General features: G+C 70.0%; 4 protein-coding genes across 7 annotated transcripts; all 4 read left to right on the top strand.

Moving 5' to 3' along the window:
• The first annotated feature begins 22 nt into the window (after positions 1 to 22).
• On the top strand, positions 23 to 6,478 carry LOC142359273 (transcription factor E3-like). Its single transcript, XM_075411976.1, has 10 exons — positions 23 to 153; positions 1,113 to 1,295; positions 1,364 to 1,586; positions 2,676 to 2,861; positions 3,499 to 3,597; positions 4,187 to 4,286; positions 4,641 to 4,697; positions 4,793 to 4,868; positions 5,005 to 5,152; positions 5,473 to 6,478. Exons 1-10 carry the CDS (start codon positions 23 to 25, stop codon positions 5,812 to 5,814), a joined length of 1,545 nt encoding a protein of 514 aa, XP_075268091.1. The 3' UTR covers positions 5,815 to 6,478.
• A 105-nt stretch (positions 6,479 to 6,583) lies between these two features.
• GRIPAP1 (GRIP1 associated protein 1) lies at positions 6,584 to 15,358 on the top strand. Of its 4 annotated transcripts, none has more exons than XM_075411973.1 (21): positions 6,588 to 6,864; positions 6,932 to 6,998; positions 7,091 to 7,152; positions 7,231 to 7,257; positions 8,228 to 8,335; positions 8,694 to 8,844; positions 9,113 to 9,204; positions 9,362 to 9,397; positions 9,739 to 9,770; positions 9,862 to 9,909; positions 9,994 to 10,093; positions 10,504 to 10,596; positions 12,427 to 12,519; positions 12,775 to 12,861; positions 13,334 to 13,390; positions 13,497 to 13,596; positions 13,993 to 14,102; positions 14,415 to 14,552; positions 14,636 to 14,729; positions 14,812 to 14,939; positions 15,027 to 15,357. In XM_075411973.1, exons 1-21 carry the CDS (start codon positions 6,823 to 6,825, stop codon positions 15,096 to 15,098), a joined length of 1,737 nt encoding a protein of 578 aa, XP_075268088.1. In that variant the 5' UTR covers positions 6,588 to 6,822; the 3' UTR covers positions 15,099 to 15,357. The 4 variants fall into 4 exon arrangements, with proteins under 4 accessions (XP_075268089.1, XP_075268090.1, XP_075268088.1 ...); XM_075411972.1 differs by having other exon boundaries at positions 9,350 to 9,397; XM_075411974.1 differs by lacking the exon at positions 9,862 to 9,909 and having other exon boundaries at positions 6,584 to 6,864; positions 9,350 to 9,397; positions 15,027 to 15,358.
• Positions 15,359 to 15,408: 50 nt separating this feature from the next.
• TBC1D25 (TBC1 domain family member 25) lies at positions 15,409 to 21,846 on the top strand. The gene is given in 7 exon segments (XM_075411977.1): positions 15,409 to 15,787; positions 16,064 to 16,173; positions 16,254 to 16,405; positions 16,643 to 16,764; positions 17,025 to 17,228; positions 17,316 to 18,532; positions 18,534 to 21,846. Coding segments are annotated over 7 exon segments (2,823 nt in total). The 5' UTR covers positions 15,409 to 15,703; the 3' UTR covers positions 19,468 to 21,846.
• Positions 21,138 to 27,581, top strand: LOC142359271 (actin nucleation-promoting factor WAS-like). Its single transcript, XM_075411971.1, has 13 exons — positions 21,138 to 21,368; positions 21,453 to 21,647; positions 22,537 to 22,761; positions 23,803 to 23,946; positions 24,580 to 24,666; positions 25,641 to 25,737; positions 25,827 to 25,865; positions 25,967 to 26,267; positions 26,414 to 26,456; positions 26,534 to 26,687; positions 26,832 to 27,160; positions 27,237 to 27,342; positions 27,433 to 27,581. Exons 1-13 carry the CDS (start codon positions 21,138 to 21,140, stop codon positions 27,483 to 27,485), a joined length of 2,004 nt encoding a protein of 667 aa, XP_075268086.1. The 3' UTR covers positions 27,486 to 27,581.
• The last annotated feature ends 120 nt before the right edge of the window (positions 27,582 to 27,701 follow it).

Here is a 27,701-nt window from a genome sequence, read left to right as displayed (position 1 = left end):
TCGTGGGGCGCGGGGGGCGGCGATGTCCCGCGGGGCGGCCGAGGGGGTCCCTGCGCCCCCCGGCCCCCCCCCCCCAGCGCCGCCCGCCGCCCCCCCCACGGTCTACGTCCTCCTGGAGGGGCCCAGCACCCCCGACACCCTCCGGCTGCTCAGGTGGGGGGGGGGCGGCCCGGTCCTGCCCCGCGGAGGGGTGGGAGGGGGATGGGAGGGGTCACGGGGGGGGTGAGGGGGGGTCTGGGGGGGGCCGGGTCCCTCTGGGGGTGCGCAGGGGGGGTGGGAGGCGTTCGGTGGGGTTCTGGGGGGGGCTGGGGGTCTGGGGGGGGTCGCAGGGAGAGCTACGGGCTGGGGGGGGGTATCTGGGGGGACCCGGCGGACTGGCGAGGGGATATGGAGGGTCTTGGGGGGGTGGGGAATCTGGGGGGGCTGGTGGGGCGATGGGCTGGGATCTGGGGGGAGTGTAGGATTGGGGGAGGGGAGGCTGTGGGGGGGGGTCTGGGGGGGGCCGGATCCCTCTGGGGGTGCGCAGGGGGGGTGGGAGGCGTTCGGTGGGGTTCTGGGGGGGGCTGGGGGTCTGGGGGGGTTGCAGGGAGAGCTACGGGCTTGGGGGGGGGGGAAATCAGGGTGTGGGGGGGAATCTGGGGGGGGGGGAATCTGGGGGGGCCCGGTGGACTGGTGAGGGGATATGGAGGGTCTTGGGGGGGTGGGGAATCTGGGGGGGCGATGGGCTGGGATCTGGGGGGAGTGTAGGATTGGGGGGGGGAGGCTGTGAGGGGGGGTCTGGGGGGGGCCGGATCCCTCTGGGGGTGCGCAGGGGGGTGGGAGGCGTTCGGTGGGGTTCTGGGGGGGGCTGGGGGTCTGGGGGGGGCGGCGCAGGGAGAGCTACGGGCTGGGGGGGGGTATCTGGGGGGACCCGGCGGACTGGCGAGGGGATACGGAGGGTCTTGGGGGGGGGAATCTGGGGGGGCTGGTGGGGCAGTGGGCTGGGATCTGGGGGGACTGTAGGATTGGGGGGGGGAGGCTGTGGGGGGGGATCTGGGGGAGGCTGTGGTGCTGGGGGGGGGGATGTAGGGGGGCTGGGGGCTGGTGGGAGCCGACCCCCTCCCCTGGAGCAGCCTGAGCTCGGTGCTGCCCGAGTCCGGGATCGTGGCCGACATCGAGTGGGAGCCGCCTGGCGGGGGCACCCCGGGGGACGCCCCCGGTGACCCCCCCGAGGACCCCCCCGGAGACGCCCCCGGGACCCCCGCAGACCCCCCTGGCGCCTTCTACTGCTTGAAGAGCCAGCCCCTGCCCCACAGGTACCTGTGACCCCCCCCAGCCGGCCCCTCGGCCCCCCCCGCTGCCGTTAACCCCCCCTCCTCCACAGCGTGGGGCCGGCCCCCCCGGTGGCCATGGCGGCCCCCGCCGCCCCCCCCTCGTCGCGGGTGCTGCTGCGGCAGCAGCTGATGCGGGCGCAGGCGCAGGAGCAGGAGCGGAGGGAGAGGAGGGGCCCCCCCGCTCCCCCCCCAGCCCCCGGCCCCTCGCCCGCCATCGCCGTTGGAGCCCCCCAGCCCCGGGCACCCCCCCACGTGCCCCCCGAGGTGCTCAAGGTGAGGCCCCATGGAAAACGGGGGGGGGGACACGTTGGGGGGGTGATGGGATGGTGAAAGAACGTGGGGAGGGCTGGGAAGTGGGGGGTGAAAAAGGGGGCTGGGGGGGGCAGGGAGGGTACGGGGGGCCCCGAAGCAGGGGGATGTGGGGGGCTGGGGGGGCAGGGAGGGTACGGGGGGCCCCGAAGCGGGGGATATGGGGGGCTGGGGGGGCAGGGAGGGTACGGGGGGCCCCGAAGCAGGGGATGGGGGGGGCTGGGGGGGCAGGGAGGGTACGGGGGGCCCCGAAGCAGGGGGATATGGGGGGCTGGGGGGGGCAGGGAGGGTACGGGGGACCCCAAAGCAGGGGGATATGGGGGGCTGGGGGGGCAGGGAGGGTACGGGGGGTCCCGAAGCAGGGGTATGGGGGGCTGGGGGGGCAGGGAGGGTACGGGGGGCCTCGAAGCAGGGGGATATGGGGGGCTGGGGGGGCAGGGAGGGTACGGGGGGCCCCGAAGCAGGGGGATGTGGGGGGCTGGGGGGGGCAGGGAGGGTACGGGGGGCCCCAAAGCAGGGGATGTGGGGGGCTGGGGGGGCAGGGAGGGTACGGGGGGCCTCGAAGCAGGGGGATATGGGGGGCTGGGGGGGCAGGGAGGGTACGGGGGGCCCCAAAGCAGGGGATATGGGGGGCTGGGGGGCCAGGGAGGGTACGGGGGGTCCCGAAGCAGGGGGATGTGGGGGGCTGGGGGGGCAGGGAGGGTACGGGGGGCCCCAAAGCAGGGGATGTGGGGGGCTGGGGGGGCAGGGAGGGTACGGGGGGCCCCAAAGCAGGGGGATGTGGGGGGCTGGGGGGGCAGGGAGGGTACGGGGGGCCCCGAAGCGGGGGTATAGGGGGCTGGGGGGGCAGGGAGGGTACGGGGGGCCCCGAAGCAGGGGGATATGGGGGGCTGGGGGGGGCAGGGAGGGTATGGGGGGCCCCGAAGCAGGGGTATGGGGGGGGCTGGGGGGGCAGGGAGGGTACGGGGGGCCCTGAAGCAGGGGATGGGGGGCTGGGGGGGGCTCAGGGAAGGGGGGCGGGGCCCTGACCCTCCCTCGCCCGCCCTCCCGCAGGTGCAGACCCACCTGGAGAACCCCACGCGCTACCACCTGCGGGCAGCCCAGCGCCAGCAGGTCCGCCAGTACCTGACCTCCGCCCTGGGCCGGGGCCCCCCCAGCCCACCGGCCCCGCCCCCGGCCCCCCCTGCCCCCCACAGCCCCCTCGCCCTGCTCCGCATCGGCCCTGGCTCCGAGAAGGAGGTGAGGGACGAGGGAGCACCCCCAGATGGGGGGGGGCTGCGGTGTCACGGGGGGGGGGGGGGCTGTGACGCGACGTGGGGGGCGGTGATGCAATATGGGGGGGCGGTGACGTGACATGGAGGGTGATGACGCAATGTGGGGGGTGATGACGCGACGTGGGGGGGCGGGTGACGCGACGTGGGGGGGCGGTGACGCGACGTGGGGGGGCGGTGACGCGACGTGGGGGGCGGTGACGCGATATGGGGGGGCGGTGACGCGACATGGGGGGCGGTGACGCAATATGGGGGGCGGTGACGTGACATGGAGGGTGATGACGCAATGTGGGGGGTGATGACGCAATATGGGGGGGCGGTGACGCGACGTGGGGGGGTGGTGACGCGATGTGGGGGGGTGGTGACGCGACGTGGGGGGGCGGTGACGCGATATGGGGGGGCGGTGATGCAATATGGGGGGGCAGTGACGCGACGTGGGGGGCGGTGAAGCGACATGGGGGGCGGTGACGCGACGTGGGGGGGCGGTGACGCGACGTGGGGGGCGGTGACGCGATATGGGGGGGTGATGATGCGATATGGGGGGGGGATTCTGCGACGCCGCGCAGGGAACAGTGACAGCTGTGGCTTTTTCCGTCCCTGTGCAGATCGATGATGTCATCGATGAGATCATCAGCCTGGAATCCAGCTACGACGAGCTGCTCAGCTTCGGTCCGGCCGAGGGCGCTCTCCAGCTCCCGAACACGGTGCGCTGCCCCTTTAAGGGCGTTGGGGGTGGGGACTGCCGTAAACAACGCCCTTTTGCCTTGGGAGGGGGTGGGGCATGTGGAAGTCCCGCCCTACCCGTTTCATTGGCTGTAACCATGGGGGGGTGTGGCCTAGGCAGAGGGCAGCTGGAGGGCGTGGCTTGTCATAGCCCCACCCATCGGAGCCAGAGGGGGCGTGGCTTCCAGCCCATAGGAGGCAGAATGCTGGGGCCTTGTTGCCATATAAGGGCAGACATGGTGCTGGGTGGGTGGGGCTTGAGAGGTGGGCGTGGTCTTGGGGCTTGTTCATGTGGCTTGCCCCTCCCAGTTTGGTCAAGGGAGGGTGGGACTTGCTCAAGGGGGTGTGGCCAAACTGGGCGGGGCTTGGGTGTAGATGGGTGTGGTTAATGCCAAAAGGTGGGGCTGGTGTGGGCGTGGCCTCAGCACCGGTGGGTGGGGCCTGCTTCCTACCCTGACAAAGAGGGGAGGTGGAGCGATTGGGCGAGGGTGGGAGGGGCACGACATGGTTTGGGCTGGCTGGGTGTGGTCTGTGGGGGCGTGGCCACGCTGACCCCGCCCTCACCGGCAGCTCCCTGCCCCCGGGCCCCTCCTGGAGGTGTTCAGCCCCCCCTCGGAGGGCAGCAGCTCCTGTCCTGCCGAGCTGCCCCATGTCAAGGCCGAGCTCTCGGGTAGGAGGGGCCCTGGGGGGGCCTGGGGGTGTCCCTGTGGGGCCAGGAAGGGGCCCAAGGGGTCTTATGGGGTGTGGGGTGGTCCTTGGGTGGGGGGGGTTATGTGGGTGGAAGGGATTCTGTAAGGGGGGGCGTTGTGGTGGGGAGCGGTCCCAGGTGTCTCTGGGGTGTAGGAGGCTTCTGGGGGTCGCTGTGAGGCTGGGGGGAGGTCTGTGGGGCAGCAAGGGTTCACGAGGGTCTTTGCGGGGTCCCTGTGGGGTAGGGGGGCTCGAGGCGGTCCCTGTGGGGCGAGGGGGTTCTCCCCACGGTTCGGGGTCCCGCCGTGGGGCGGTCGATGACGGTTCTGTCCCCTAGAAACGGAGGCGAAGGCGCTGCTGAAGGAGCGACAGAAGAAAGACAACCACAACCTGAGTGAGCTGGGCAAGGAAAGCGGGGGGCTGGAGGGGCCCGGGGGCCGCGGGGGGGTGCCGCCGTGAGCCTGACCTGTCCCCCCCACCTCCCCGTAGTCGAGCGGCGCCGACGCTTCAACATCAACGACCGCATCAAGGAGCTGGGGACGCTCATCCCCAAATCCAACGACCCGTGAGTTGGGGGGACCCCTGCTCCCCAGCGGAACCCAGCACCCGGGTGGGCGCTGGGGGACCCCCCGATGGGTCCTGGGGAGGGACTCTGGTGTCTGCGGGTCCCCAGCGTGACCCGGGCGTCCCGCTGCCGGCAGGGAGATGCGCTGGAACAAGGGCACGATCCTGAAGGCCTCGGTGGATTACATCCGCAAGCTGCAGAAGGAGACCCAGCGCTCCCGGGAGCTCGAGCTGCACCAGCAGCGCCTGGAGCAGGCGAACCGCAGCCTCCAGCTCCGCGTCCAGGTCCGGGGAGGCTGGGGGGACCCTACGGGGCTTGGGAAGCGGCTTGCGGGGTTGGGAAGGGTGGAACTGGGAGTCTGTGGGGCTGGGGTGGGGAACTGTGGGGTCAGAGGGGGGCGGATTGGGAAGGGGGGGGCCTGTGGGGACATTATGAGGTGTTTTTGTCACCTGGAGGGGTGCGCCCGTGAAGTCGGAGGGAGCAGAACCAGGGGAAGGGGGGCGTTGCTGTAAGCCTGGTTGGGCTGAGCGGGATCTGGGGGGGATCGATGGGACTGGGGGGTGTATTGGGGCCCATGGGTTGCTGACCCCCTCTGTCCCCCCAGGAGCTGGAGCTGCAGGCGCAGCTGCACGGGCTCCCCCTGAGCCCTCCGGCAGCCCCAGCGGCTGAGGCGGGGTGCGAGGAGGCCCCCGGAGGCCCCCCCTTCCCCCCGGGGGGACCCCCCACTCCCCAGTGCCTCCTGGATCTGGCGCTGGCCGACGACCTGCCCCCGGGGCTGGGCCTGCCCCTGGGCCTGGGCGGGGCTGAGGGGAGCCTGGACGACATCCTGATGGACGACGCCGGGGGCCTGTCGCCCCTCGGCCCCCCCGGCGCCCTTCTCGCCTCCCCCGGGCCCTCCCGCGCCTCCAGCCCCCACAGCAGCCTCAGCATGGAGGACGACTCCTGAGTGCCGCCCCTTTAAGGACCCTCGGGCGTGGCCCTTTTAAGGACCCTCCCCACCGCGTGGCCCTTTTAAGGACCCACATGCAACCCTTGAGGCCCTCCCTAACTCCCTGTTTCAGGTGGGCCCCACAGCATGCCATTTTTAGGCTCTTAAAACGGGCAAGCCTGGCTTAAAAAATGGCGCTCACCTTTAAGGCAGCGCCACTGCATTGCCCTTTTAAGGCGCCCGGTTGGTGGAGCACCCCTTGAGGACCTCAGCGGGGCGTGGCCCTTTTAAGGCGCAGGCGTGGGCCCCACCTGGGTTTGAACCCGCCAAGGTCTGTGCCTGGTGCAGTCCTTTAAGGCTTCCCTTCAGCCCCGCCCCCGGGGGGAAGCCCCGCCCCTCAGGGAAGCCCCTGCCCCGTGGAGAGGCCCCGCCCCCGGCTGGCCCCGCCCTTTCCCAGCTCTCGCCCCACCAGCGGGCTCCTGGGGGCTGGGCCCTCAGGCGCAAAGCACCGCCCTCCCCGCTTCGGTCTCACGCCCCGCCCACCGCACTAACCTCCGCTCCGCCCTCTTTTGGAGGCCCCGCCCACCGGCCCCGTAAGGGAGCCGCCCCCCCTCCCCCTCCCCGCCGCCCCCCGTTTTGTACGGACGCCGTCGCGTGGGAAATAAACGTTTGTTACGGAGGAGCCGCCCGGTGCTGGGGGTCGGGGTCGGCGCCCGTAGCGCGGGGGGGCCCGCAGGACCCGGGGGAGCCGAGTGGACTCCGCCGGGGCGGGGCCCAGCTCCTGAGCCCCGTAGCGCCGACAGAGGGGGGCGCTGTGTGGGCTTCGGGGCTCTTCGCGGCCTACGGTGCCGCTCGCCGCGCCGGAACAGTCTCTATGGTTCCCGGCACGGCCCCTCTGCCCACCGGGGCGGCCTCGACGTCTGTGGCCGCGGCGTGACGTCACTTCCGCGTCTCTACTCCTCCTGCCGGGCCAGCTAGAGCGCCCGCTTCCGGCGCCGCCCCGCGGGGTCCTCCCGCGCCGCCGAGATGGCGCAGGCCCTGTCGGCCGAGGAGTTCCAGCGGATGCAGGTGGGCCCGGGCCCGGGGGGCTCGGGGCTCTCGGCCCCCGGCCCCGCTCACCCCGCTCCCCTCCCAGGCGCAGCTGCTGGAGCTGCGGACGGAGAACTACCGCCTCTCGGACGAGCTGCGGAAGAACGGCGCCGGTGCGGGGCTGGGGGGGGGGCGATGGGGAGGCCGGGGGGGGGCCGGCCCGGCCGGCGCCGCCTCCCTGACGGCCCGTGCCCCCCCCCCCCAGAGCTGGCGGGGATGCGGCAGCGGGTGCAGGCGCTGGACAAGGACCTGGCCAAAGCCAACAAGGTGAGGGGAGGCCCTGCCGCGGGCTCGGAGCTGCCGGGCCCCGCCGTGACCCCCCCCCCCCCCCCCCTTCTCTTGCAGGCGCTCAGTAAGAGCAAGAAGGCGCAGGTGGGTCGGGGGGGGGCCCGGCGGGTCTCTGGGGGGGGTCCTGGCGGGTCTCTGGGGGTGCTTGGGGGGTCCTGGTGGGTCTCTGGGGGAGGGGAGGGTCCTGGAGGGTCTCTGGGGGTGCTGGGGGGGTCCTGGTGGGTCTCTGGGGGAGGGGAGGGTCCTGGCGGGTCTCTGGGGGAGGGGGGGGTCCTGGCGGGTCTCTGGTGATGCTGGGGGGGGGGTCCTGGTGGGTCTCTGGGGGAGGGGGGGGTCCTGGCGGGTCTCTGGCGGTGCTGGGGGGGTCCTGGAGGGTCTCTGGGGGTGCTGGGGGGGTCCTGGAGGGTCTCTGGGGGTGCTGGGGGGGGGTTCTGTTGGATCTCTGGGGGTGCTGGATGGGGGGGGGTCCTGGAGGGTCTCTGGGGGTGCTGGGGGGGGGGGTTCTGGTGGATCTCTGGGGGTGCTGGATGGGGGGGGGTCCTGGAGGGTCTCTGGGGGTGCTGGGGGGAGGGTTCTGGTGGATCTCTGGGGGTGCTGGGGGGGGGGTCCTGGAGGGTCTCTGGGGGTGCTGGGGGGGGTCCTGTGGGGGTCTGGGGCAGCTGGTGGTCTTGGGGAGCTCTGTGGGAGCGCTGGGCATCCTGGGGCTTCCTGAGGGTGCTGGGGGGGGGGTCTTGGGGGGTTTCTGTGAGTGCTGGAAGGGTCTTCGTCATCCTCACAATGGTGAGGGGGGAGCACGGGGGTCTCTAGGGACGCTGGGCGCGTTTTGGGGGTTCCGGATGGTCCCTGGAGGGCCTTTAGGGGGGCTCTGAGGGGTCCCAGGAGACCTCAAGAGGCTCCTGAGTGAGTCCTGGGGGTCTGCAACGGGGTCTGTGTAGGGGGTGGTGGATGCCGAGGTCGCTGTGGGGGGTACTGTGGGGTCTGGGGGGGCTCTGCGGGGGGCTTGGGGGGAGATCTGGGGGTCCTAGCCACAGGGTACTGGTGTGGGGCCCCCCAGGAGGTGGAGGCGCTGCTGGGGGAGACGCGGATGCTGCAAGGGAAGCTCCAGAGCCAGGAGGACGATTTCCGGCTCCAGAACAGCACCCTGCTGCGCGAGCTGGCCAAGGTGGGGGGCCCGGAGTCCCCAGGAACCCCAATATCCCCCTGCCACGTTCTCCACACCATCCCAGCCCTCCCTAGTGCTGTCTTGGGGGTTCCTGGGGGGTCCCTAACGTTGTTTTAGGGGCTTCCACTTCTCTGAGGGGCACCCAGGGGCTTCCTGGGGGTCCCCGTGTCACCTTCGTGGTTTGGAGGGGGGCTCTTGGTGTCATTTTGGGGTCTCTGAGAATGCCCGGTGTCACCACAGGGGCTCCCCGCCCCCCTGTGGGAGGTCCGGAGATCTCTGGGGGTCCCATGGGGGTTCCCTGGTCCCGTGGCAGGGCCTGGGGAGTCCCACGGGTGCCTGACCTGGGAGGGGGTCCCAGCTGTGTGCACAGATAGAGGCACTGGAGGAGGAGAACCGACGGCTGCGGGAGGGGGAGCCCCCAGGACCCCCCCGTGACCCCTCTGGCTCCACGGAGACCCCCCAGGACGGGGCCACCAGCGACAGCGGGGCCCCCCCGGCCCCTGCAGATGGTGAGGGCGGAGTGGGTAGGGGTCCTTGGGGATTTGGCGGGGGGGGCTGGGGGTTTGGGGGTGTTCTGGGATCCTCCTTGGGGGATTTTGGGGTCCCAGAGGTTTGGGGGGGGGGGCTCTGGGGGTGGGTTGGGTGTTTGCATGGCCCATGTTATGGGGCAATATGGGATGTCTGTGGGGGTTGTGGGGTGGGTATGGGGGCTCTGCAGGTCCCTGTGGGGCTGGGGGGGGTTGTGGGGCCCTGTGAGTCTGACCCCCACCCTCGCAGCCCACCCAGAGCCCCCCGTGGAGCTGCGGCCGGCAGAGGAGGGGGCCGGGGGCGACGCGTCCCCCAGGGACCCCCCAGCACCCGCTGCTCAGGTACGTTGTGGAGCAACTGGGGGGTCTTGGGGGGGCTTTGGAAGGTCTGGGGAGGCTGAAGAAGATGAGGAGGTACAGGTGAGAGTTTTGTGAGAAATATGGGGGGGGGTACACACATATAGGGCGTCTCGGGGGGGTCTCACAGGGTCTCTTGCAGGCAGAGGTGGCCCGGCTGCAGGCAGAGGTGGCTGAGGTAAGGGGGGGGGGTTGGTGGGCTCTGAGGGTTTGTGGGCATTTGGGGGTCTGGGGGGGGCTCACATGGGGGATTTGGGAAGGTTGGAGTCCCCAGCAGATGTGGGGGGCTCCTGGGGGCACCTTGGTGGAGTCTGGGGGGGCTTCTGTGGTCTCAGAGAGGTCAGAGGGTCCTGGGGGTGCCCCAGAGGGGTGCCGGGGCATCCGAGGGGGCGGCCCAGGAGGATTTCCGGGGTCTCAGAGGAGCCTGGGGGCACTTTGGGGGTTCTGGTGGCTCTCGGTGGGGTCTGGGGAGGTGGGGGGGGTCTCGCAGTAGTGATTTTTGGGTTTGCTGTTCCCCAGCTGACGGAGAAGCTGAAGAAGCAGCAGGAGAGGTGAGCGCACCCGGACCCCTGAGCTGTTTTTGGACCATAATGTGCATTTTTCGGGGTAGTTTTGCATATATTTTCATTTTTTTCGTCTTAGTTTTGCGCAGCTGCGGGCAGAGAAGGAGGCGCTGATCAGGGATTGTCGGTGGGTGGCCTCGGGGGGGTCATGGGGGCTTCCAGGGTTCCTGGGACCCCCCCCTGAATGCCTGGTTCCCCCCGTGTACCCCAGGACGGAGACCGAGGAGCTCCGGGCCCGGCGGGATGAGGAATTTCGGGAGCTCCAGGTCCAGAACCAGCAGCTGCAGCAGGAGCTGGAGGCCACGGCCCAGGTGGGGGCACATGGGAGGGCACCCTCGGGCATTGGGGGTCCCTGGGGGGGGGGTACTTGGGGTGCTGCTGGGCTCCTAGGGGTGCCCCATCACATTGCGGGGGATCTGGTTGGAACTGGGGAGCGCTGGGGTTTTGGGGGGCTGCTGGGGGTACGCTTTGGTGTCAGATCTGCTGGGGAACACCCTGGGGTGCTGCAAGGGGCACCCTATGTTGTGGGGGGGCAACGTCCAGCCCTGTATGGCCACGTAGGGACCTATAGGACCTATAGAGACGAGCGTGGCAGCTGGTGGCCCCAGGGCAGCCGTGTTTGGGTCTGGGCAGCCTGGAGCAGCTCTATATGTCCCCATACGGCCCCGGGCAGAGCCACCAGACCCTATAGGGCCCTATAGAGCGCTGTGTGGGGCGGCAGGCGGAGGTGGGGCTGCGGGAGAGGAGCAGGTCCCTAGCCCGGGAGCTGCAGGAGGCCCAGGCGCAGCGCGACGCCCTCGATGTCCAGCTCCAGGTGGGTCTAGGGGGGTTTGGGGGTCCGGAGGGCGGGGGTTGGGCTCCCCAGGATGCCCCTCGTGTGGTTCCCAGGGGTTTGGGTGTCTCTGGGAGGTGGTCGGGGGGCCCCCTTGGGAGTGGTTTGGGATCCCTGGAGAGGTTTGGGTGTCCAGTGTGCCCCTGGGATTGCACCAGGGGAGTTTTGGGGATCCATGGGTGGGTTTAGGGCTCCACCAGGCACTCCTGATCCCGTCCTTGCAGGATTTTGAGGGTCACCTGTGGGGATTTGGGGTCCCAGAGGTGCCCTGACCCCATCCCTGGGGGGTTGGGGGGGGCATTGGGATCCCAAAGGTGCCCTGACCCCATCCCTGGGGGGTTTGGGTGTCCCGAGGGGTGGGAATTGGGATCCCAGAGGTGCCCTGACCCCATTCCTGGGGGGTTTGGGTGTCCTGAGAGGGGGGAATTGGCGTCCCAGAGGTGCCCTGACCCCATCGCTGGGGGGTTTGGGTGTCCTGAGGGGTGGGAATTGGGGTCCCAGAGGTGTCCTGACCCCATACCTGGGGGGTTTGGGGGAGGAATTGGGATCCCAAAGGTGCCCTGACCCCATCCCTGGGGGGTTTGGGGGGGGAATTGGGATCCCAAAGGTGCCCTGACCCCATCGCTGGGGGGTTTGGGTGTCCTGAGGGGGGGGAATTGGGGTCCCAGAGGTGCCCTGACCCCATCCCTGGGGGGTTTGGGTGTCCTGAGGGATGAGGAATGGGAATTGGGGTCCCAGAGGTGCCCTGACCCCATCCCTGGGGGGTTTGGGGGGGGAATTGGGATCCCAGAGGTGCCCTGACCCCATCCCTGGGGGGTTTGGGTGTCCTAAGGGATGGGAATTGGGATCCCAAAGGAGCCCTGACCCCATCGCTGGGGGGTTTGGGTGTCCCGAGGGGGGGGAATTGGGATCCCAAAGGTGCCCTGACCCCATCCCTGGGGGGTTTGGGTGTCCTGAGGGGGGGGAATTGGGGTCCCAGAGGTGTCCTGACCTCATCCCTAGGGGTTTGGGGGGGGAATTGGGATCCCAGAGGTGCCCTGACCCCATCCCTGGGGGGTTTGGGTGTCCTGAGAGATGGGAATTGGGATCCCAGAGGTGCCCTGACCCCATCCCTGGGGGGTTTGGGTGTCCTAAGGGATGGGAATTGGGATCCCAAAGGAGCCCTGACCCCATCCCTGGGGGGTTTGGGTGTCCTGAGAGATGGAAATTGGGATCCCAGAGGTGCCCTGACCCCATCCCTGGGGGGTTTGGGTGTCCTAAGGGATGGGAATTGGGATCCCAAAGGAGCCCTGACCCCATCCCTGGGGGGTTTGGGTGTCCTAAGGGATGGGAATTGGGATCCCAAAGGAGCCCTGACCCCATCCCTGGGGGGTTTGGGTGTCCTGAGAGATGGAAATTGGGATCCCAGAGGTGCCCTGACCCCATCCCTGGGGGGTTTGGGTGTCCCGAGGGGGGGGAATTGGGGTCCCAGGGGTGCCCTGACCCCATCGCTGGGGGGTTTGGGGGGGGAATTGGGATCCCGGAGGTGCCCTGACCCCATCCCTGGGGGGTTTGGGTGTCCTGAGGGGTGGGAATTGGGATCCCAAAGGTGCCCTGACCCCATCCCTGGGGGGTTTGGGTGTCCTGAGGGGGGGGAATTGGAGTCCCAGAGGTGCCCTGACCCCATCCCTGGGGGCTTTGGGGTCCCTTGAGCGCCCCAGGTCCTGTTCCTGGGGGGTCTGGGGGCCCTGCAGGGACGTGGGGTCCCCGAGGTGCTGCGGCCGCAGCCCTGCTGCGCGGGGGCCGCGTGCCAGGCGAGCGCTGCACCCGCAGGCGTGCTCGGGGGAGCGGGACGGGCTGCGGCAGCGGCTGGCGGAGGCGGAGGACGCCCGCGGGGAGAGCGAGCGAGGCCGGCAGGAGGCGCAGGTCAGCCCCCTCTCCCCTCCGCTGTCCCCCCCTCCCCAGCTTTGGGGGGACCCCTGCCCGCCCTGACCCCATCCCGCCCGTCCGTGAAGGCTCCCCAAAAACTTGTGTTGCCCCGGGGATGCCGCAGGGACCCCGGCAGGCTTGGAGTCTGTAGGGGCCACGTGAAGTCCTGTAGCACCCACACGCTCTCCCCCGTGGCCCTGCGGAGCTCTATAGGTGCCGAGACCCCGGGTGTGACCCCCCCGCTGTCCCCAGGGCCGTGTCGGGGAGCTGCAGGCGGCGCTGGGGGAGGCTCAGCGGCAGCGGGAGCTGCAGGAGGCCGAGGGCCGGGCACTGCGTCAGGTAGCCCCAAATCCACCCCCCGTGGGACCCCTAGAGCCCCCCCGGGAGACCACCGGGACCCCCTCACAGCTCTCATGAACCCCGGATGCCTCGGTGGGATCCTCAGACCCCTGGGACTACCAGAATTCTCACCGGAATTCCCAGTTCCCCTATGGAGGGGCCCTCAGATCCGCCCCCCCCCCGCCAGAGACTCTGAGATGCCAAAGTACTCCCTGAGCCCCCCAAAACCCCCTCTCAGGATCCCCAAACTTCTCTGGGACCCCTCACCAATTCCTTCCTGGCCCCCCGGCGTTCCCCTCAGTTCTCTCTGACCACCACAGGATCCCCCAGACTCCCCTCAGCACCCACAAGTCCTCTCAGGGACCCCACATCCCCCCAGGATCCCCCGAGACTCCTCATAGCACCCACAAATGGTCTCTGGGACCCCCCCCCGCGCCCCCCAAATCACCCTTGACCCCCTCTGTGCTGCCAGGAGCTGAAGGACGTGCGGGATGGGCAGCGCATCCTGGAGAAGAAGGGCAGCGCTGCGGTGAGGGACCCCAGGGGGTGGGTGGGGGGAGCTCCTGGATGCGGGGGACCCATGTGGGGCCCTGACCCCCCCACCCACCCCCCCGTGTCCTCGTTTTCCGCCCCAGCTGAAGGACCTGAAGCGGCAGCTGCAGCTGGAGCGGCGCCGGGCCGACCGCCTGCAGGAGCGGTTGCAGGAGCTGCTGGCACCTACCCGGGCCCGCACCGGTCAGCCGGGTGCTGGGGTCCCTTGGGGGGTTGGGAAAGGGCTTCCAGAACCGGGTTCCACCTGAGGGGGGGGCTCCTAGACGCCTGGGTCCTGGCGGGGGGGGTGGTCCTGGGGTCTGCAGGTTGTGCGTTATTGGAGTTGTCTGGGTTTGCTGGGGGGAGGAAAATGGGTGCTGGGGGGTCTCCCCACTGCATGGGTGACCCTGGGGCAGGGAGGAGCTCCTGGATGCTTGGGTCCCTGGGGGGGTGTGGGGTAAAGTGTGGGTGTCTGGACCCCCGGGTCCCCCAGGGGTGGGGTGCTGTAGGGGTGCTTGGGCCCCCTTTCCCCCCTCCCCAGGGTAGGGGGGGGGGAATGGGCCTATCTCGGACGCCTGGGTCCCATTTTTGCCCCCACAGGGTTGGAGGAGCTGGGGCTGGAGGGGGGGTCCCCTGGGCGGGGGCCAGGGGGTGACAGCAGCAGCCTCTCCTCCCTGGGCCGCGATGGCTCCGCCCCCGGCAGCACCAAGGTGGGTGGGGCCTGAGGCAGGGGGCGTGGCGGTTGGAGGGGGCGTGGCAGAGGCTGTTGGCGTGGCGGTTGGGGGCGTGGCTCTCGGGAAGGGCTGATGGGATCATGGCAGGGGGTGTGGCTACATTGTGGGTGGGGTAGGGGGTGTGGCCAGTGTGGGTGGGGCTCATGGGGGGCGTGGTCATCCTGGCCCACTTGGGGGTAGAGGGGAAGGGAGGTGGAGCTGTGTTGTGGGCGTCGCTTGAGCGAGAGGGCGTGGCCTCAGTGTGGGTGCCGCCCCCTGACCTGGTCATCATCCCCGCCCCCCCTGCAGTCGGGCTCAGGCAGCCCCGGGGGGGGCAGCGGCGGGGGGGCCATCCCCGGCGGGGGTGGCCTGTCCCCCGCGGAGGTGGCGGAGCTGTTCCAGCGCCTGGCCCAGAGCCAGCAGGAGCGCTGGCTGCTGGAGGAGAAGGTACTGGGGGATACTGGAACGCGGGGGGGGGGGGATGGGGGGGCGCTGGGGTGATCGTGGGTGCCCCCTTTGACCCCCCCCAGGTGCGTCACCTGGAGGTGAGCAGCGCTTCGATGGCGGAGGACCTGTGCCGCAAGAGTGCCATCATCCAGAGCTTCGTGCGCGACAGCCGCCTGGGTGAGCCCCAGCCCCCCCGTGGCCCCTGGCCACCCCCCCAGCCCCCGCGCTCACCGCGGCTCCATCTGCCCCCCCCCCCCAGAGGCGGCAGGGCCCCCTGGGCCCCCCCGGCGGGGCACGGGGCCGGGCGAGGAGGGGCTGTGGGAGATGAACAAGAAGCTGCAGAACATGCTGGAGGAGCAGCTCACCAAGAACCTGCACCTGGGCCAGGTGGGCCAGGCCAAGGGGCGGGGCCAGGGCCAGGGGGCGGGGTCTCGGGCAAGGGGCGGGGCTTCTGAGCTCTCCTCCCTTCCCCAGGACCTGGAGGCTCTGACCCAGGAGCTGGCGCGGCTCAGCAAGGAGCGAGGAGCCTTCTCCGCCCCTCCCTGAGGGGCGTGGCCTCTGACCGTGGGCGGGACCTCGTCGCGCCCCGCCCCGCTGCTGTCGGCCCCGCCTCCCCCCGCGGGCCCCGCCTCCCCCCGCGGGCCCCGCCCGGGCGGCGGGGGCGTTGCTGCTTTAAGGGGACGTTGCCCCTTTAAGGAGTGGGTGGCCCCTCAGGAGGGTGTTGCCCCTTTAAGGGGGCCCGCATGCGCCCTGCTTCGTTTCTCCTCTTCCCCTTAATAAATCCGATGTGAAGCGCTGCTGCTTGCGTCATTGGCTCGGGGGAGGGGGCGGGGGAGGGACGCGATGACGTCACGGCAGGGGTCGCTGCGCTGCGCGCTGTACCGGCCTTCGCGCTGGCGACCGCTCCGCCCAGTGACGTCACCTCCGAGCGCCGACCCGGATGTTGTTTCCGTCACCGCCGCCGCAGGACGGGGACGATCGCAGCGGCGCTCCGGATCCCCTCCGGGCTCCGCGTCTTTCACCGAGAGGGGCGCCGCGTGACGTCAGCACGGTGACGTAACACCTTCTTCCGCGCTTTCCCGATAGGGGGGCGGTGGCGGCACGACCCCCCCCCCTCGTTCTGCGCTTGCGTGGAGCCCCCCGCCCCCGCCATGGCTGCCGCCGGGGGCGGGGCCTTCCAGGGGGGCGGGGCCCCGCTGGAGGAGGAGTGCGAGGTGGTGCGCGTGCGCGTCAAGGTGAGGGGCAGGGCTCCACGTGGTGGGCGAGGGGGCGTGGCTTCCGGTTTACCGACCGGCCCGGGGCGGGCTGGGGGGGGGGGGGGGAGGTGTTTGCCGCCGAGTGGGTCACGTGGAGGGCGGTGGCCAATGAGAGGCGCCGCGGGAGGGAGGGGGGCGCGTTCGCTGAGGCGAGGGGCCGCGGTCGCCATTTTGGGGCAGCTGTGAGGGGCCGGGGCAGCGGCGGGGGCGCGGCCCGGGGTCCCTCCCGGCGCGCCTGGCTGACGCTGCCCGCAGAAGAGCGAGGGGCCGCTGCCGCCCGAGTTCCGCTCCTTCGCCGTCGACCCGCAGATCACCTCGCTGGACGTGCTGCAGCACATCCTGGCCCGCGCCTTCGACCTCCAGGGGTGAGTCTGGGGGCCGGCCCTCAGCCGCCTGATCCCCTGGGGAGGCCCCGGTTACGAGCGGCTGCTCGCATCCCCCTCAGGAAGAAGAGCTTCTCCGTCAGCTTCGCAGCCCGCGACCCCCAGGGCCAGGAAACCTTCGTGCCGCTGCTGAGCGATGGGGACCTGGCGGCCGCCTTTGCCTGCGCCCGACCCGCCCTGCGCCTGCGCCTCGATGTCCGGTCCTCGGCTGAAAGTGAGCGAGAAGAGCGCTGAGATCCGGGCGTTTGCGGCAGCGCCGAGGGAACTTTGTGGAGTCTTTAGAGAGAGAAAACCCGAGTATCCCCGGGGGGATGGCTGGGGGGGGATCCAGGTGTCTGACCCCCGTAGGGTGGGTGTTAGGAAGGGACCCAGGCATCTGGGATGGGTGTCAGGAAGAGGAGCCGGGTGCCTGGGTGCTCAGTGGAGGGACCCAGGCGTCTGGGTGCTGCAGGTCCGCTGCTGGAGGACTGGGACATCATCAGCCCCCGGGAGGTGGCAGCGGCGGAGCCCCTCCCTGAGCGCCGCTCGCTGCTGGCTGCGGCGCTGCCTTTCACCCAAGCCCTGCTGGCACAGGTGAGTGGGACGGGGGCGTCTGGGGGGGTGCCCCGGGTTCCCCGACCTGCCGAGACCTTGTGGAGTGCTCCTGCTACCTTGGCCGTTCCAGTTCCCTCCCGGTGCTTCTGGTTCCCCTCGGCAGTCTTGCTATGGTCGTAGTTGCGCCCTAGTCCCTCTCAGTGATCCTTAATCCCCTCGCGATGACCCCGTGTCCGTTCCCAGTGCTCCCAGTCCCCTCCCAGTGCTTCCAGTCTGCCCGGTGAGCCGTTTCCCCACAGGTGGGCCGGACGCTGGCCCGGGCGCAGGCAGCCCTGGCTTGGCCCGAGGGCTCCCCTCCCTCGCCGCCCCCCCCGCCACCTCCGTACGCCCCCCTGAGCGACGCCGACCTCCGCACCTACCTGGGCCCCGGTGGGCGGCTGCTGCGGCCCCATGACCTGCGCCTCCACGTCTACCACGGTGGCGTCGAGCCCGGCCTGCGCAAGGTAGGTCCCCCCCCAGGTCCCCCACGCCCCCCTGGGTCTGCCTGGGGTCCCTGACCCCCCCTCCCACCCCATCTTCCCCCCTCCCAGGTGGTCTGGCGGTACCTGCTGAACGTCTTCCCGGCGGGGCTGTCGGGGCAGGAGCGGCTGGCCCACCTGCGGCGCAAGGCGGGCGAGTACGCGGCGCTGAAGGCTCTGCTGGCTGCCCGGGCGGCCCCGGCCGAGCTGGTGCTGGTGGGCGCAGCCGTGCGCAAGGACGTGGTGCGCACCGACCGGGGGCACCCGTATTTCGGGGGTCCCGAGGAGGGGCACCCCCACCTGGCCGCCCTGCAGGCCTTGCTCACCACCTTCGCCCTGGGCCACCCGCGCCTCTCCTACTGCCAGGGCATGTCGGACGTGGCTGCCCCGCTGCTGGCCGTGCTGGACGACGAGGCCCAGGCCTTCCTCTGCTTCTGCGCCCTCATGCGACGCCTCGGCCCCCGCTTCCGCCCCGGCGGCCGGGGGCTGGCCCGCGCCTTCGCCCACCTCCGGCGCCTCCTGCGCCGCGCCGACCCCGCTTTCTGGGCCTTCCTGGCCGCCCGCGGCGCCCATGACCTGCTCTTCTGCTACCGCTGGCTGCTGCTGGAGCTCAAGCGGGAGTTCGCTTTCGAGGACGCCCTGCGGGTGCTGGAGATCACCTGGAGCTCGCTGCCGCCCGCCCCCCCGCCCCCCCCAGATGGAATCCCCCTCCTGGGGGCCCCTCTGGGGCCCCGCCGCGCCCGCCGAGGGCTGCGGGAGCGGCGCGGGCTGCGGCCCCGGCCCCCACGCCGCCGGCGCCGGCGGCAGGGGGAGAGCGAGGCCGCTGCGGAGGCGACCGGCAGTCGAGGCGGCCACGAGGCCGGCGGGGACAGCCAGGAGGGTCCCAGGGGCTCCGGCGACCTCCAAGATGATTCCAAAGCCTCTGCGGTCGTCCTGGAGGCTCCCGCGAGCTCCGGCGACAACGAAGAGAAACCAAAGAGCTTCGGTGACGTGCAGGAGGGTCCCAAGAACTCCAGGAACATCCAGGAGGGTCCCAAGAGCTTTGAGGATGACCAAGTGGGTCTCGAGGGCTCTAGCAACGTTCACGGTAGCTCCAAGAGCTCTGGGGGCAACCGTGAGAAGTTGGAGGTCTTTGTTGATGTCCAACCTAGTCCTGATGGTTCCTGGAATGACCAAGAGCATCTGAAGATCTCCCAGCGTATCCGCAGCAGCGCCAAGGTCCCTGGGGATGGCCAGGGTGGCCTTAAGGCCTCAAGGAAGGTCCAAGGTGGTGCTGAGGTCCCCGGGGGTATCCGAGAGGTTTCCTGGAGTCTCCAGTGATGGTGGCCAAGACCCTGATGAACCCAAGGGCGTCGGGGAATACCCCGATGTCTCTGAGGAGACGGAGCAAGACCCCGGTGTTCCCAGGAACGTCACCAAAGGCGCCAACGCTCTCGAGGAGATCGGTGAACAACTAAAGGTCTGCAAGGTGGTCTGTGGAGACCCCGGCGTCTCCAGTAAGGCTGGCAAAGATCCCGGTGGCGGTGCTGACCCAGACGGCCTCAAGAAAACTTGTGAAGGTCACGACGTCTCCAAGAAGGTACGTGAAGAGCTCAGCATCCTGGAAAAGGTTGGCGACGACCACGGCATTGCCCAGAAGACTGTTGGAAACTCTGACGCAGCCAGAGAGGTGGGCAGAGACCCCAGAGAGGTTGGCAGAGACCCCAGAGAGGTCGGCAAAGACCCCGAGGCCCCCGGGGAGATCGGTGACGCCCTCGAAGAGGTTGGCAACGCCCGCGGCTCCCCTGGAGAGGTTGGTGAAGACTACGGAGAGGTATGTGATGACCCCAGCGTGGGCAGGGAGGCTGCTGACGCCCTCGAGGACCCCTGGGGGGGTGGTTGGGCCTGGGAGGACTCGTGCTCCTCGTCCTCCTCCTCTTCCTCATCCTCTTCCTCATCTTCAGAGGAGGAGGTGGGTCTGGAGGATGACGGGGCACCGCTGCCGCCGCCAGAGGAGCTGGGGCAGGGGAACCCCTTCCTCCTCTTCCTCTGCCTGGCCATGCTGCTGGAGCAGCGAGAGGCCGTCATGGCGCGGGCCGGGGACTACAACGAGGTGGCCATGCACTTCGACCGCCTGGTGCGGCGTCACCACCTGCCACGCGTCCTGCACCGCGCCAAGGGGCTCTTCGCCCGCTACCTGGAGGGCTGGGGGGGGGCGCCCCCGGGGGGGCCCACCACAGGCTAGGGGTGCCAGGGGGCTGGGGGGACCCCACAGGGGCGTGGGGGACAACGTGGGGACCCTGTAGACACCACATGGGGACCTGTAGGTCCTCTTTAGGGAGCTCTACACCACCACGGGGAGCTGCAGGTCAACAGGGGCACCCATAGGACCATGTAGGGACCCCGTAGACACCACATGGGGACCCGTAGGTCCACTTTGGGGACCTCTACACCACCATGGGGAGCTGCAGGTCAACAGGGGCACCCGTAGGACCATGTAGGGACCCCGTAGACACCACATGGGGACCTGTAGGTCCTCTTTGGGGACCTCTACACCACCATGGGGAGCTGTAGGTCAACAAGGGCACCCATAGGACCATGTAGGGACCCCGTAGACACCACATGGGGACCTGTAGGTCCTCTTTGGGGACCTCTACACCACCACGGGGAGCTGCAGGTCAACAGGGGCACCCATAGGACCATGTAGGGACCCTGTAGACACCACATGGGGGCCTGTAGGTCCTCTTTGGGGACCTCTACACCACCACGGGGAGCTGCAGGTCAACAGGGGCACCCATAGGACCATGTAGGGACCCCGTAGACACCACATGGGGACCCGTAGGTCCACTTTGGGGACCTCTACACCACCATGGGGAGCTGTAGGTCAACAGGGGCACCCGTAGGACCATGTAGGGACCCCGTAGACACCACATGGGGACCCGTAGGTCCACTTTGGGGACCTCTACACCACCATGGGGAGCTGCAGGTCAACAGGGGCACCCATAGGACCATGTAGGGACCCCGTAGACACCGCATGGGGACCTGTAGGTCCTCTTTGGAGACCTCTACACCACCATGGGGAGCTGTAGGTCAACAGGGGCACCCGTAGGACCATGTAGGGACCCTGTAGACACCGCATGGGGACCTGTAGGTCCACTTTGGGGACCTCTACACCACCATGGGGAGCTGTAGGTCAACAAGGGCACCCATAGGACCATGTAGGGACCCCGTAGACACCACATGGGGACCTGTAGGTCCTCTTTGGGGACCTCTACACCACCACGGGGAGCTGTAGGTCAACAAGGGCACCCGTAGGACCATGTAGGGACCCCGTAGACACCGCATGGGGACCTGTAGGTCCACTTTGGGGACCTCTACGCCACCACGGGGAGCTGTAGGTCAACAGGGGCACCCGTAGGACCATGTAGGGACCCTGTAGACACCACATGGGGACCCGTAGGTCCTCTTATGGGGACCTCTACACCACCACGGGGAGCTGTAGGTCAACAGGGGCACCCGTAGGACCATGTAGGGACCCCGTAGACACCACATGGGGATCCGTAGGTCCCCTTTGGGCACCCCGAAGCCACTGTGGGGACTCCTGGGTCAACACGGGGTCCTGTAGGGCACCATGGGGACTGTAGGTCCTCTTTGGGGACGCACAGACCTATGTGGAGACCCCACAGACGCCCTGTGGGGACCTGGAGGTTCCTGCTGGGTGCCTGTAGAGCAGCACGGGTCAACACGGGGACCCCATAGACCCCCCCTGGGGAGGTAGAGACCCCCTGGAAGCCCACAGATCCCTGCAGGGGCTCCGGAGACGCCCCAGTATGGACCAGTACAGCTGTGTGCCTCACCCTGGGGCTTCTGCATCTCCCTGGGGGATCCCAGTGTAAACCAGTATCAGCCGCTGCGATGTCCCAGCTGAGAACTACTGGATCTACCGTTGCCTTGGGCCAGACCAGTTTGGACCAGGAAGGGGTCTGGGGGCCCAGATGGGACCCCCACGTATGCGTCGCCTTGGGTCGGAGCAAGATGGACCAGTCCAGCACCCCAGCTGGGATCACGGGGTTGACATGGCTTTCAGCCATACCAGCGTGGACCAGTATGGACCAGTATGGCAACCCGAGTGGGAGCTCATCACCTGTGCGGCCTTGTGTCCTCCCAGTATGGACCAGTACAGCATCTTGCCCGGGATCTCTTCACCCGTGCGGCCTTGTGTCCTCCCAGTATGAACCAGTACAGCATCTTGCCCGGGATCTCTTCACCCGTGTGGCCTTGTGTCCTCCCAGTATGGACCAGTACAGCACCACGCCCAGGATCTCTTCACCCATGTGGCCTTTTGTCCTCCCAGTATGGACCAGTGCAGCGTCTTGCCCGGGATCTCTTCATCCACGTGGCCTTGCGTTCTCCCAGTATGGACCGGTAGGGCCCCCCAACTGGGATTTTAATGCACATGTGGGTTCTCCCAGTATGGACCACTGTAACCCAGTTCCTGTCCCGCTGCTCTGGGTGCCTTCTCCCCCTCCTCCGTATTTATTGCCCCCCCCAGCCCTGCGGGAGGGACCCAGGCGTCCGGGGATCTGTGAGGTGCCGCAGATGCAAATAAACCTGACGCCCATGACTGTTGTTTGTGGGCTCCCAGTATGGACTGGGAAGAGGTTGGGGGCTGCCAGTGTGGACTGGGAAGGGATGGGGGGGGGTCTAGCTTGTACTGGGAAAGGAAATGGGTCTCCCAGTGTAAATTTGGGAGAGGGTGAGGGGTGTCACAGTCCATACTGGAAAGGTGTAGGAACTTCCAAGTATGAACTGGGAAGGGACTGTGGGCTCCCAGTATGAGAAGGGATGCGGGGGTCTGCTTTGTACTGAGAAGGGAACTGGGGCTCCCAGTATGAACTGGGGGGCTACCAGTGTAGACTGAGGAAGGGTAAGGGGTGTCGCAGTCTGTTTCAAAGGAACGGGCTCCCAGTATGGACTGGGAAGGGGTGGTAAGTGGAGGTGCCTGGATGCCTGGGGGGGAAGGACCAGTACTGGGATCTTCCCAGTGCTCCCAGGTCCCTCCTGGTATCCCCAGTTTTAGTCCCATCGCTGCCTGGTCCTCCCAGTTGCCCCCTAGTCCCCTCCCAGTTCCTCCCAGTTCCCCCCAGTGCCTCCCATTTCTTCTCAGTATCGCCAGTTTCAAACCCATCGCTGCCTGTGTTTGCAGAGAGGCTGCTCCCAGTCTCTCCCAGTCCCTCCCAGGTCCCCTGCATCCTTCCCAGTCCCTCCCAGTCACCCCAGTTCCTCCTCCCAGTCCCTCCCAGCCCGGAGGTGACGTCCCCGTCACCTCAGGGCCCTGGGTGCTTCCGGGCGGAAGAGGCCTCTGCGGGGCACCCAGGCATTTGGGGGGGCACCCAGGCATTGGGGGGGGGGACCCAGGCATCCGGGGGATGAGCCGGGGGGGTCGGGGGGGGCCCCGGGGGGCGACAACGTCCCATCGGGGCTGCTGCAGCAGCAGGAAAACCTGCGTCTGTTCGATCTCCTGGGCCGGAAATGTGTGGTGAGGGGCCGCGGGGTCGTGGAAGGCCTGGGGGGGCTCATGGGGGGGGCGACTGGAGGGGTTGGAGAGGGAGCTGGGGGTCCCATGGGGTCCTGGGTTGGCCCTGAGGGGGATCAGGGGGGAAACTTGGGGGGCCTGGGGTGCTAACAGGCGGCTGGAGGAGAAGCTGGGGGTCCCATGGGGTGCTGGGTGGTCCCTGAGGGGGATTGGGGGGGAAACTTGGGGGGCCTGGGGGTGCTAACAGGCGGCTGGAGGGGAAGCTGGGGGTCCCATGGGGTGCTGGGTGGTCCCTGAGGGGGATCGGGGGGGAAACTTGGGGGGCCTGGGGTGCTAACAGGCGGCTGGAGGGGAAACTCGGGGTCCCGTGGGGTGCTGGGTGGTCCCTGAGGGGGATCGGGGGGGAAACTTGGGGGGCCTAGGGTGCTAACAGGTGGCTGGAGGGGAAGCTGGGGGTCCCATGGGGTCCTGGGGAGGCCCTGAGGGGATTGGGGGGGAAACTTGGGGAGCCTGGGGGTGCTAACAGGCGGCTGGAGGGGAAGCTGGGGGTCCCATGGGGTCCTGGGAGGCCCTGAGGGGAATCGGGGTGGAAACTTGGGGGCCTGGGGTGCTAACAGGCGGCTGGAGGGGAAGCTGGGGGTCCCGTGGGGTGCTGGGTGGTCCCTGAGGGGGATCGGGGGGGAAACTTGGGGGGCCTGGGGTGCTAACAGGCGGCTGGAGGGGAAACTGGGGGTCCCATGGGGTCCTGGGGAGGCCCTGAGGGGGATCCGGGGGGGAAGCCTGGGGGGCCTGGGGTGCTAACAGGCGGCTGGAGGGGAAGCTGGGGGTCCCGTGGGGTGCTGGGTGGTCCCTGAGGGTGTCCTGGGGGTCCCATGGGAGGGTCTGGGGGGGCCCTGAGGAGCGTTCGGGGGTCCCTTGGGGTCCTGGGAGGGAAACAGTGAGCGCTGGGGGTGCCATAGGGTGGTTTGGGGGGGGCTGTGAGGGGTCTCGGGAGGGATTTGGGGGGGGGTCTGGGGAGGGTCCGTGCCCACGGTGTCCCCACAGACGCTGGCGACCGCGGTGGTGCAGCTGGTGGTGGCGGAGCCCGGGGGCCCGGGGGGGGCCTGGGCCAAGCGGGGCTGCGGTGTCGCCTGCCTGGTGCGGGACAGCCCCCGCCGCTCCTACTTCATCCGCCTCTACTGCCTGGCCGTGAGTGGGGGGCTGGGGGGCCAGGGCTGTCCTGGGGGTCTCGGGATGATCCCACGGGGGGAGTCTTGGGTCCCCTGGGGGTCCTCAGGGGTCGGGCGGGGGTCCTTGAGGGTCCCTGGGGGGGGGTCTCTCAAGATCAGGGGGTCCCTGGGGTTCTCTCGGGGTCGGGGGGGGTTCTGGGGGTCCCTGGGGGTCTCTCGGGGTTGGGGGGGGGTTCTGGGGTTCCCTGGGGGTCTCTCAGGGTCAGGGGGGATTCTGGGGGTCCCTGGGGGTCTCTCAGGTTCGAAGGGGGTCTCTTGGGGTCTCTCGGGGTCCCTGGGGTTCTCTCGGGGTCGGGGGGGGTTTCTGGGGGTCCCTGGGGGTCTCTCAGGGTCGGGGGGGGTCCCTGGGGGTCCCTGGGGGTCTCTCGGGGGTCCCTGGGGGTCTCTCAGGGTCAGGGGGGGTGCCTGGGGGTCCCTGGGGGTCTCTCAGGGTCAGGGGGGGTGCCTGGGGGTCTCTCGGGGGTCCTTGGGGGTCTCTCGGGGCTGGGGGGGGGGCTCTGGGGGTCCCTGGGGTTCTCTCAGGGTCGGGGGGGTCCCTGGGGGTCTCTCGGGGGTCCCTGGGGGTCTCTGGGTGCCCCATGCTGTGCTGCAGGCCGGGAGCCTGTGGTGGGAGCAGGAGCTGCATGGGGAGATGGGCTACGCTGCCCCCACCCCCTTCTTCCACACCTTCGCCTCCCATGTGAGTGGGCGGGGCCACGGGGAGGGGCGGGGCCGCGGGGAGGGGCAGCTCCAGGGGGCTCTGGGTTGGGAGCAGGGCACACAGGTGGGCCTCTGTGGGCGGGGCTCCGGCATAGTGGGTGGGGCTGGGGCTGGGAGCTCAGGGGTGGAGCTAAGGGGCTGTGAGAAGGGCTGAGGGCACATGGGCGGGGCCAGGGGGTGGGGCTGAGGGCAGATGGGAGGGGCTGAGGGAACCTTGGAGGGGCCAAGGGGCGTGGCTGAGGGCACATGGGAGAGGCTGAGGGCATGTGGGAGGGGCTGAGGGGCGTGGCTGAGGGCACATGGGAGGGGCTGAGGGCATGTGGGAGGGGCTGAGGGGTGGGGCTGAGGGCATGTGGGAGGGGCCGAGGGGCGTGGCTGAGGGCATGTGGGAGGGGCCGAGGGGCGTGGCTGAGGGCACATGGGAGGGGCTGAGGACATGTGGGAGGGTCTGAGGGGGATGAGGGCATGTGGGAGGGGCTGAGGGCACGTGGGAGGGGCCGAGGGGTGGGGCTGAGGGCACATGGGAGGGGCTGAGGGCATGTGGGAGGGGCCGAGGGGTGGGGCTGAGGGCACATGGGAGGGGCTGAGGGCATGTGGGAGGGGCCGAGGGGTGGGGCTGAGGGCACATGGGAGGGGCTGAGGGCATGGGTGGGGCTGAGGGCATGTGGGAGGGGCTGAGGGCATGTGGGAGGGGCTGAGGGCATGTGAGAGGGGCTGGGGGGTGGGGCTGAGGGCATGTGGGAGGGGCTGAGGGCATGTGGGAGGGGCCTAGGGGCGGGGCCGAGGGCATGTGGGAGGGGCCGAGGGCATGGGTGGGGCTGAGGGCATGTGGGAGGGGCTGAGGGCATGGGTGGGGCCGAGGGCATGGGTAAAGGGGCGTGGCTAGTTACAGGTGGGAGGGGCTGTTGCCTGTGGGCGGGTCCCGCGGGGCCAGGCCCCTGATTGGCTGCGCAGGAGGGCCGAGCGGGGCTGAACTTCGCGGACCGGGGGGAGGCAGCCGCCTTCGAGGGGCTGGTCCAGGAGCGGCTGCGCCGGCGCCAGCAGCGGGCGGGTGAGCACCGGCCCCCCCATGCCCCCCACCCGGGACCCCCGGCCCGCGCCCCGCTCACCCCACGGCCGCCTCTCCCCTCTCTTCCCCAGAGAAGCGGCAGCTCCCACCCCCGCCGCCCCCCGGCGATGGTGAGTGCCCCTGTCCCGGGGGTTTTGGGGGGCAGAGCTGGGGGGGGGGAAACAAGGGGACCCCACGGGGTGTGACACCGACCCCTCCTGTCCCCCCCCAGAGCGCCGCGGGAGCCTGCCCCGTGCCCCCACGGCCACCGGTGACGGCAGCGGTGAGTGCCTGCCCCACGGCCGGGGCCTGCAGCCCCACAGAGAGTTTCTCAGCTGGGTCTTGCCCCTCGCAGCTCCCCCCGTCCCAGCCGTGCCGATCGCCAACCCCGACATCACCGCGTCCCGCTACCGGGGGCTGCCCGGCCCCACGGGCCCCACGGCCGGCCCCACGGCGAGCTCCGCAGCCGGGGAGCAGAAGAAGGGCCGCAAGAAGATCTCCAAGGCTGACATTGGGGCCCCCTCCGGCTTCAAGTGGGTCTGAGTGGGGAACGTCTGGGGCTGGGGGGGAAGCTGTGGGGCGGAGGGGACCCCACCACGCGTCAGGGGGGCACGAATGGGTCCGGCCGTGGGGCAGGCGGACCCCCCGCAGGGCAGCCCCTCACCATCCACCTCCCCAGGCACGTCGGTCACATCGGCTGGGACCCCAACAACGGCTTCGACGTAGGTGGCTCCCGCGTCCCCCTCGCCCCGCGTCCCCCGGCCGTGGGGCGGGGAGGTGACGCCGTGGGGACGCGCAGGTGGCGGCCCTGGACCCCGCGCTGCGGGCGCTCTTCGCCCGGGCTGGCATCAGCGAGGCGCAGCTGGCCGACGCCGAGACCTCCCGCCTCATCCACGACTTCATCCAGGGCCGGGGCGGGCTGCAGGCCGTGCGGGAGGAGATGCGCCAGCAGGGTGAGCCCCCCCCCCGTTACAGCGCCCGTGCCCCCCCCGCAGGGTTCTGGCAGCCCCTCCCTCACGCCCCCTGGAGGCCCCTGCGCACAAGGCGCTCATTAAGGCACTAATTAAACCTCTCTTTCTTTCTCCCCTCCACCACAGGTCCCCCTCCCCCGCCCGGCCGGGGGGGCACCCCGCCGCCCCCGCCTCCCGCCGGCCCCCCCCGCAGCCGCTCGGGGCCGCTGCCCCCGCCCCCGCCGCCAGGGGGCCCCCCGCCCCCACCCCGCAGCGGGCCCCCCGCGGCCCCGCCTTCCCGCCCCGCGGCCCCGCCCCGCGGCCCCGCCCCCACTGGGGCCGGCGCGGCCCCGCCCCCTCCTCCACCTCCCCCGCCCCCGCCCCCTCCCGGCGGCAGCGGCGGGACCCCCCCCGCCCCTCCCCCGGCCCGGGGGGCTCTGCTGGACCAGATCCGCCAGGGCGTGACCCTGAACAAGGTCAGTAGGGCCGGGGGGGGGGGGGGGGGGGGGCAGAGTCCCCACTGTGGGGCAGCCCTGACCCCGACCCCCCCAGACTCCCGAGACCCCCGAGGGAGGCGGCGGCAGCCCCAGCGCGGGGGGGCTGGTGGGGGCCCTGATGGACGTCATGCAGAAGCGCAGCAGAGTCATCCACTCCTCCGGTGAGCACTCCGGTGACCCCCCCCGTGTGTCCCCCCCCCGTCCCCGCGGGTGCCTCTCCTGACCCACCCCCCCCACCCCTTTTTCCCCAGACGAGGCCGAGGACGGCGAGGAGGAGGACGAGGACGACGACTGGGACGACTGAGCCCCCCCCAGCCCCGTGTTACCCCCCCCGCTTCGCCCCCCGGCCCCCTGCTGCCCTCAGCAGATGTCAAATAAAGGCCGCGAGACCGCGCTGATTACGGCTTTTAACGGCTAATGAGCGCTTAATGAGTCGGGGGGTTGCGGGACGGCTCTGAGGGGGGGGCCGGTTGCGGGGGGGGGGGGGGTCACCAGGTTCGTGCTCGGCGGAGCCGCGGGA

Source organism: Opisthocomus hoazin, unplaced genomic scaffold (assembly GCF_030867145.1).
Source record: "Opisthocomus hoazin isolate bOpiHoa1 unplaced genomic scaffold, bOpiHoa1.hap1 HAP1_SCAFFOLD_368, whole genome shotgun sequence".
NCBI classification, from domain to species: Eukaryota; Metazoa; Chordata; class Aves; order Opisthocomiformes; family Opisthocomidae; genus Opisthocomus; species Opisthocomus hoazin.
The sequence above is the reverse complement of the archived record's forward strand: the minus strand, read 5'-3'. Positions and strand labels throughout refer to the sequence as shown.

What these genes read in the sequence shown, in the direction of transcription:
- GRIPAP1 (XM_075411972.1), top strand. Translation starts at nt 6,823, where the DNA reads ATGGCGCAGGCCCTGTCGGCCGAGGAGTTCCAGCGGATGCAG. An exon ending in AGCTGGAGGCCACGGCCCAG is followed by an intron (nt 10,094 to 10,503) that starts GTGGGGGCACAT and finishes GTGGGGCGGCAG; the next exon opens with GCGGAGGTGGGGCTGCGGGA. An exon ending in CCCTCGATGTCCAGCTCCAG is followed by an intron (nt 10,597 to 12,426) that starts GTGGGTCTAGGG and finishes CTGCACCCGCAG; the next exon opens with GCGTGCTCGGGGGAGCGGGA.
- LOC142359273 (XM_075411976.1), top strand. Translation starts at nt 23, where the DNA reads ATGTCCCGCGGGGCGGCCGAGGGGGTCCCTGCGCCCCCCGGCCCCCCC. An exon ending in GCCCTGGCTCCGAGAAGGAG is followed by an intron (nt 2,862 to 3,498) that starts GTGAGGGACGAG and finishes GTCCCTGTGCAG; the next exon opens with ATCGATGATGTCATCGATGA. An exon ending in ATCCCCAAATCCAACGACCC is followed by an intron (nt 4,869 to 5,004) that starts GTGAGTTGGGGG and finishes CGCTGCCGGCAG; the next exon opens with GGAGATGCGCTGGAACAAGG.
- LOC142359271 (XM_075411971.1), top strand. Translation starts at nt 21,138, where the DNA reads ATGTCCCAGCTGAGAACTACTGGATCTACCGTTGCCTTGGGCCAGACC. An exon ending in CCGGCGCCAGCAGCGGGCGG is followed by an intron (nt 25,738 to 25,826) that starts GTGAGCACCGGC and finishes TCTCTTCCCCAG; the next exon opens with AGAAGCGGCAGCTCCCACCC. An exon ending in AGGGCGTGACCCTGAACAAG is followed by an intron (nt 27,161 to 27,236) that starts GTCAGTAGGGCC and finishes CGACCCCCCCAG; the next exon opens with ACTCCCGAGACCCCCGAGGG.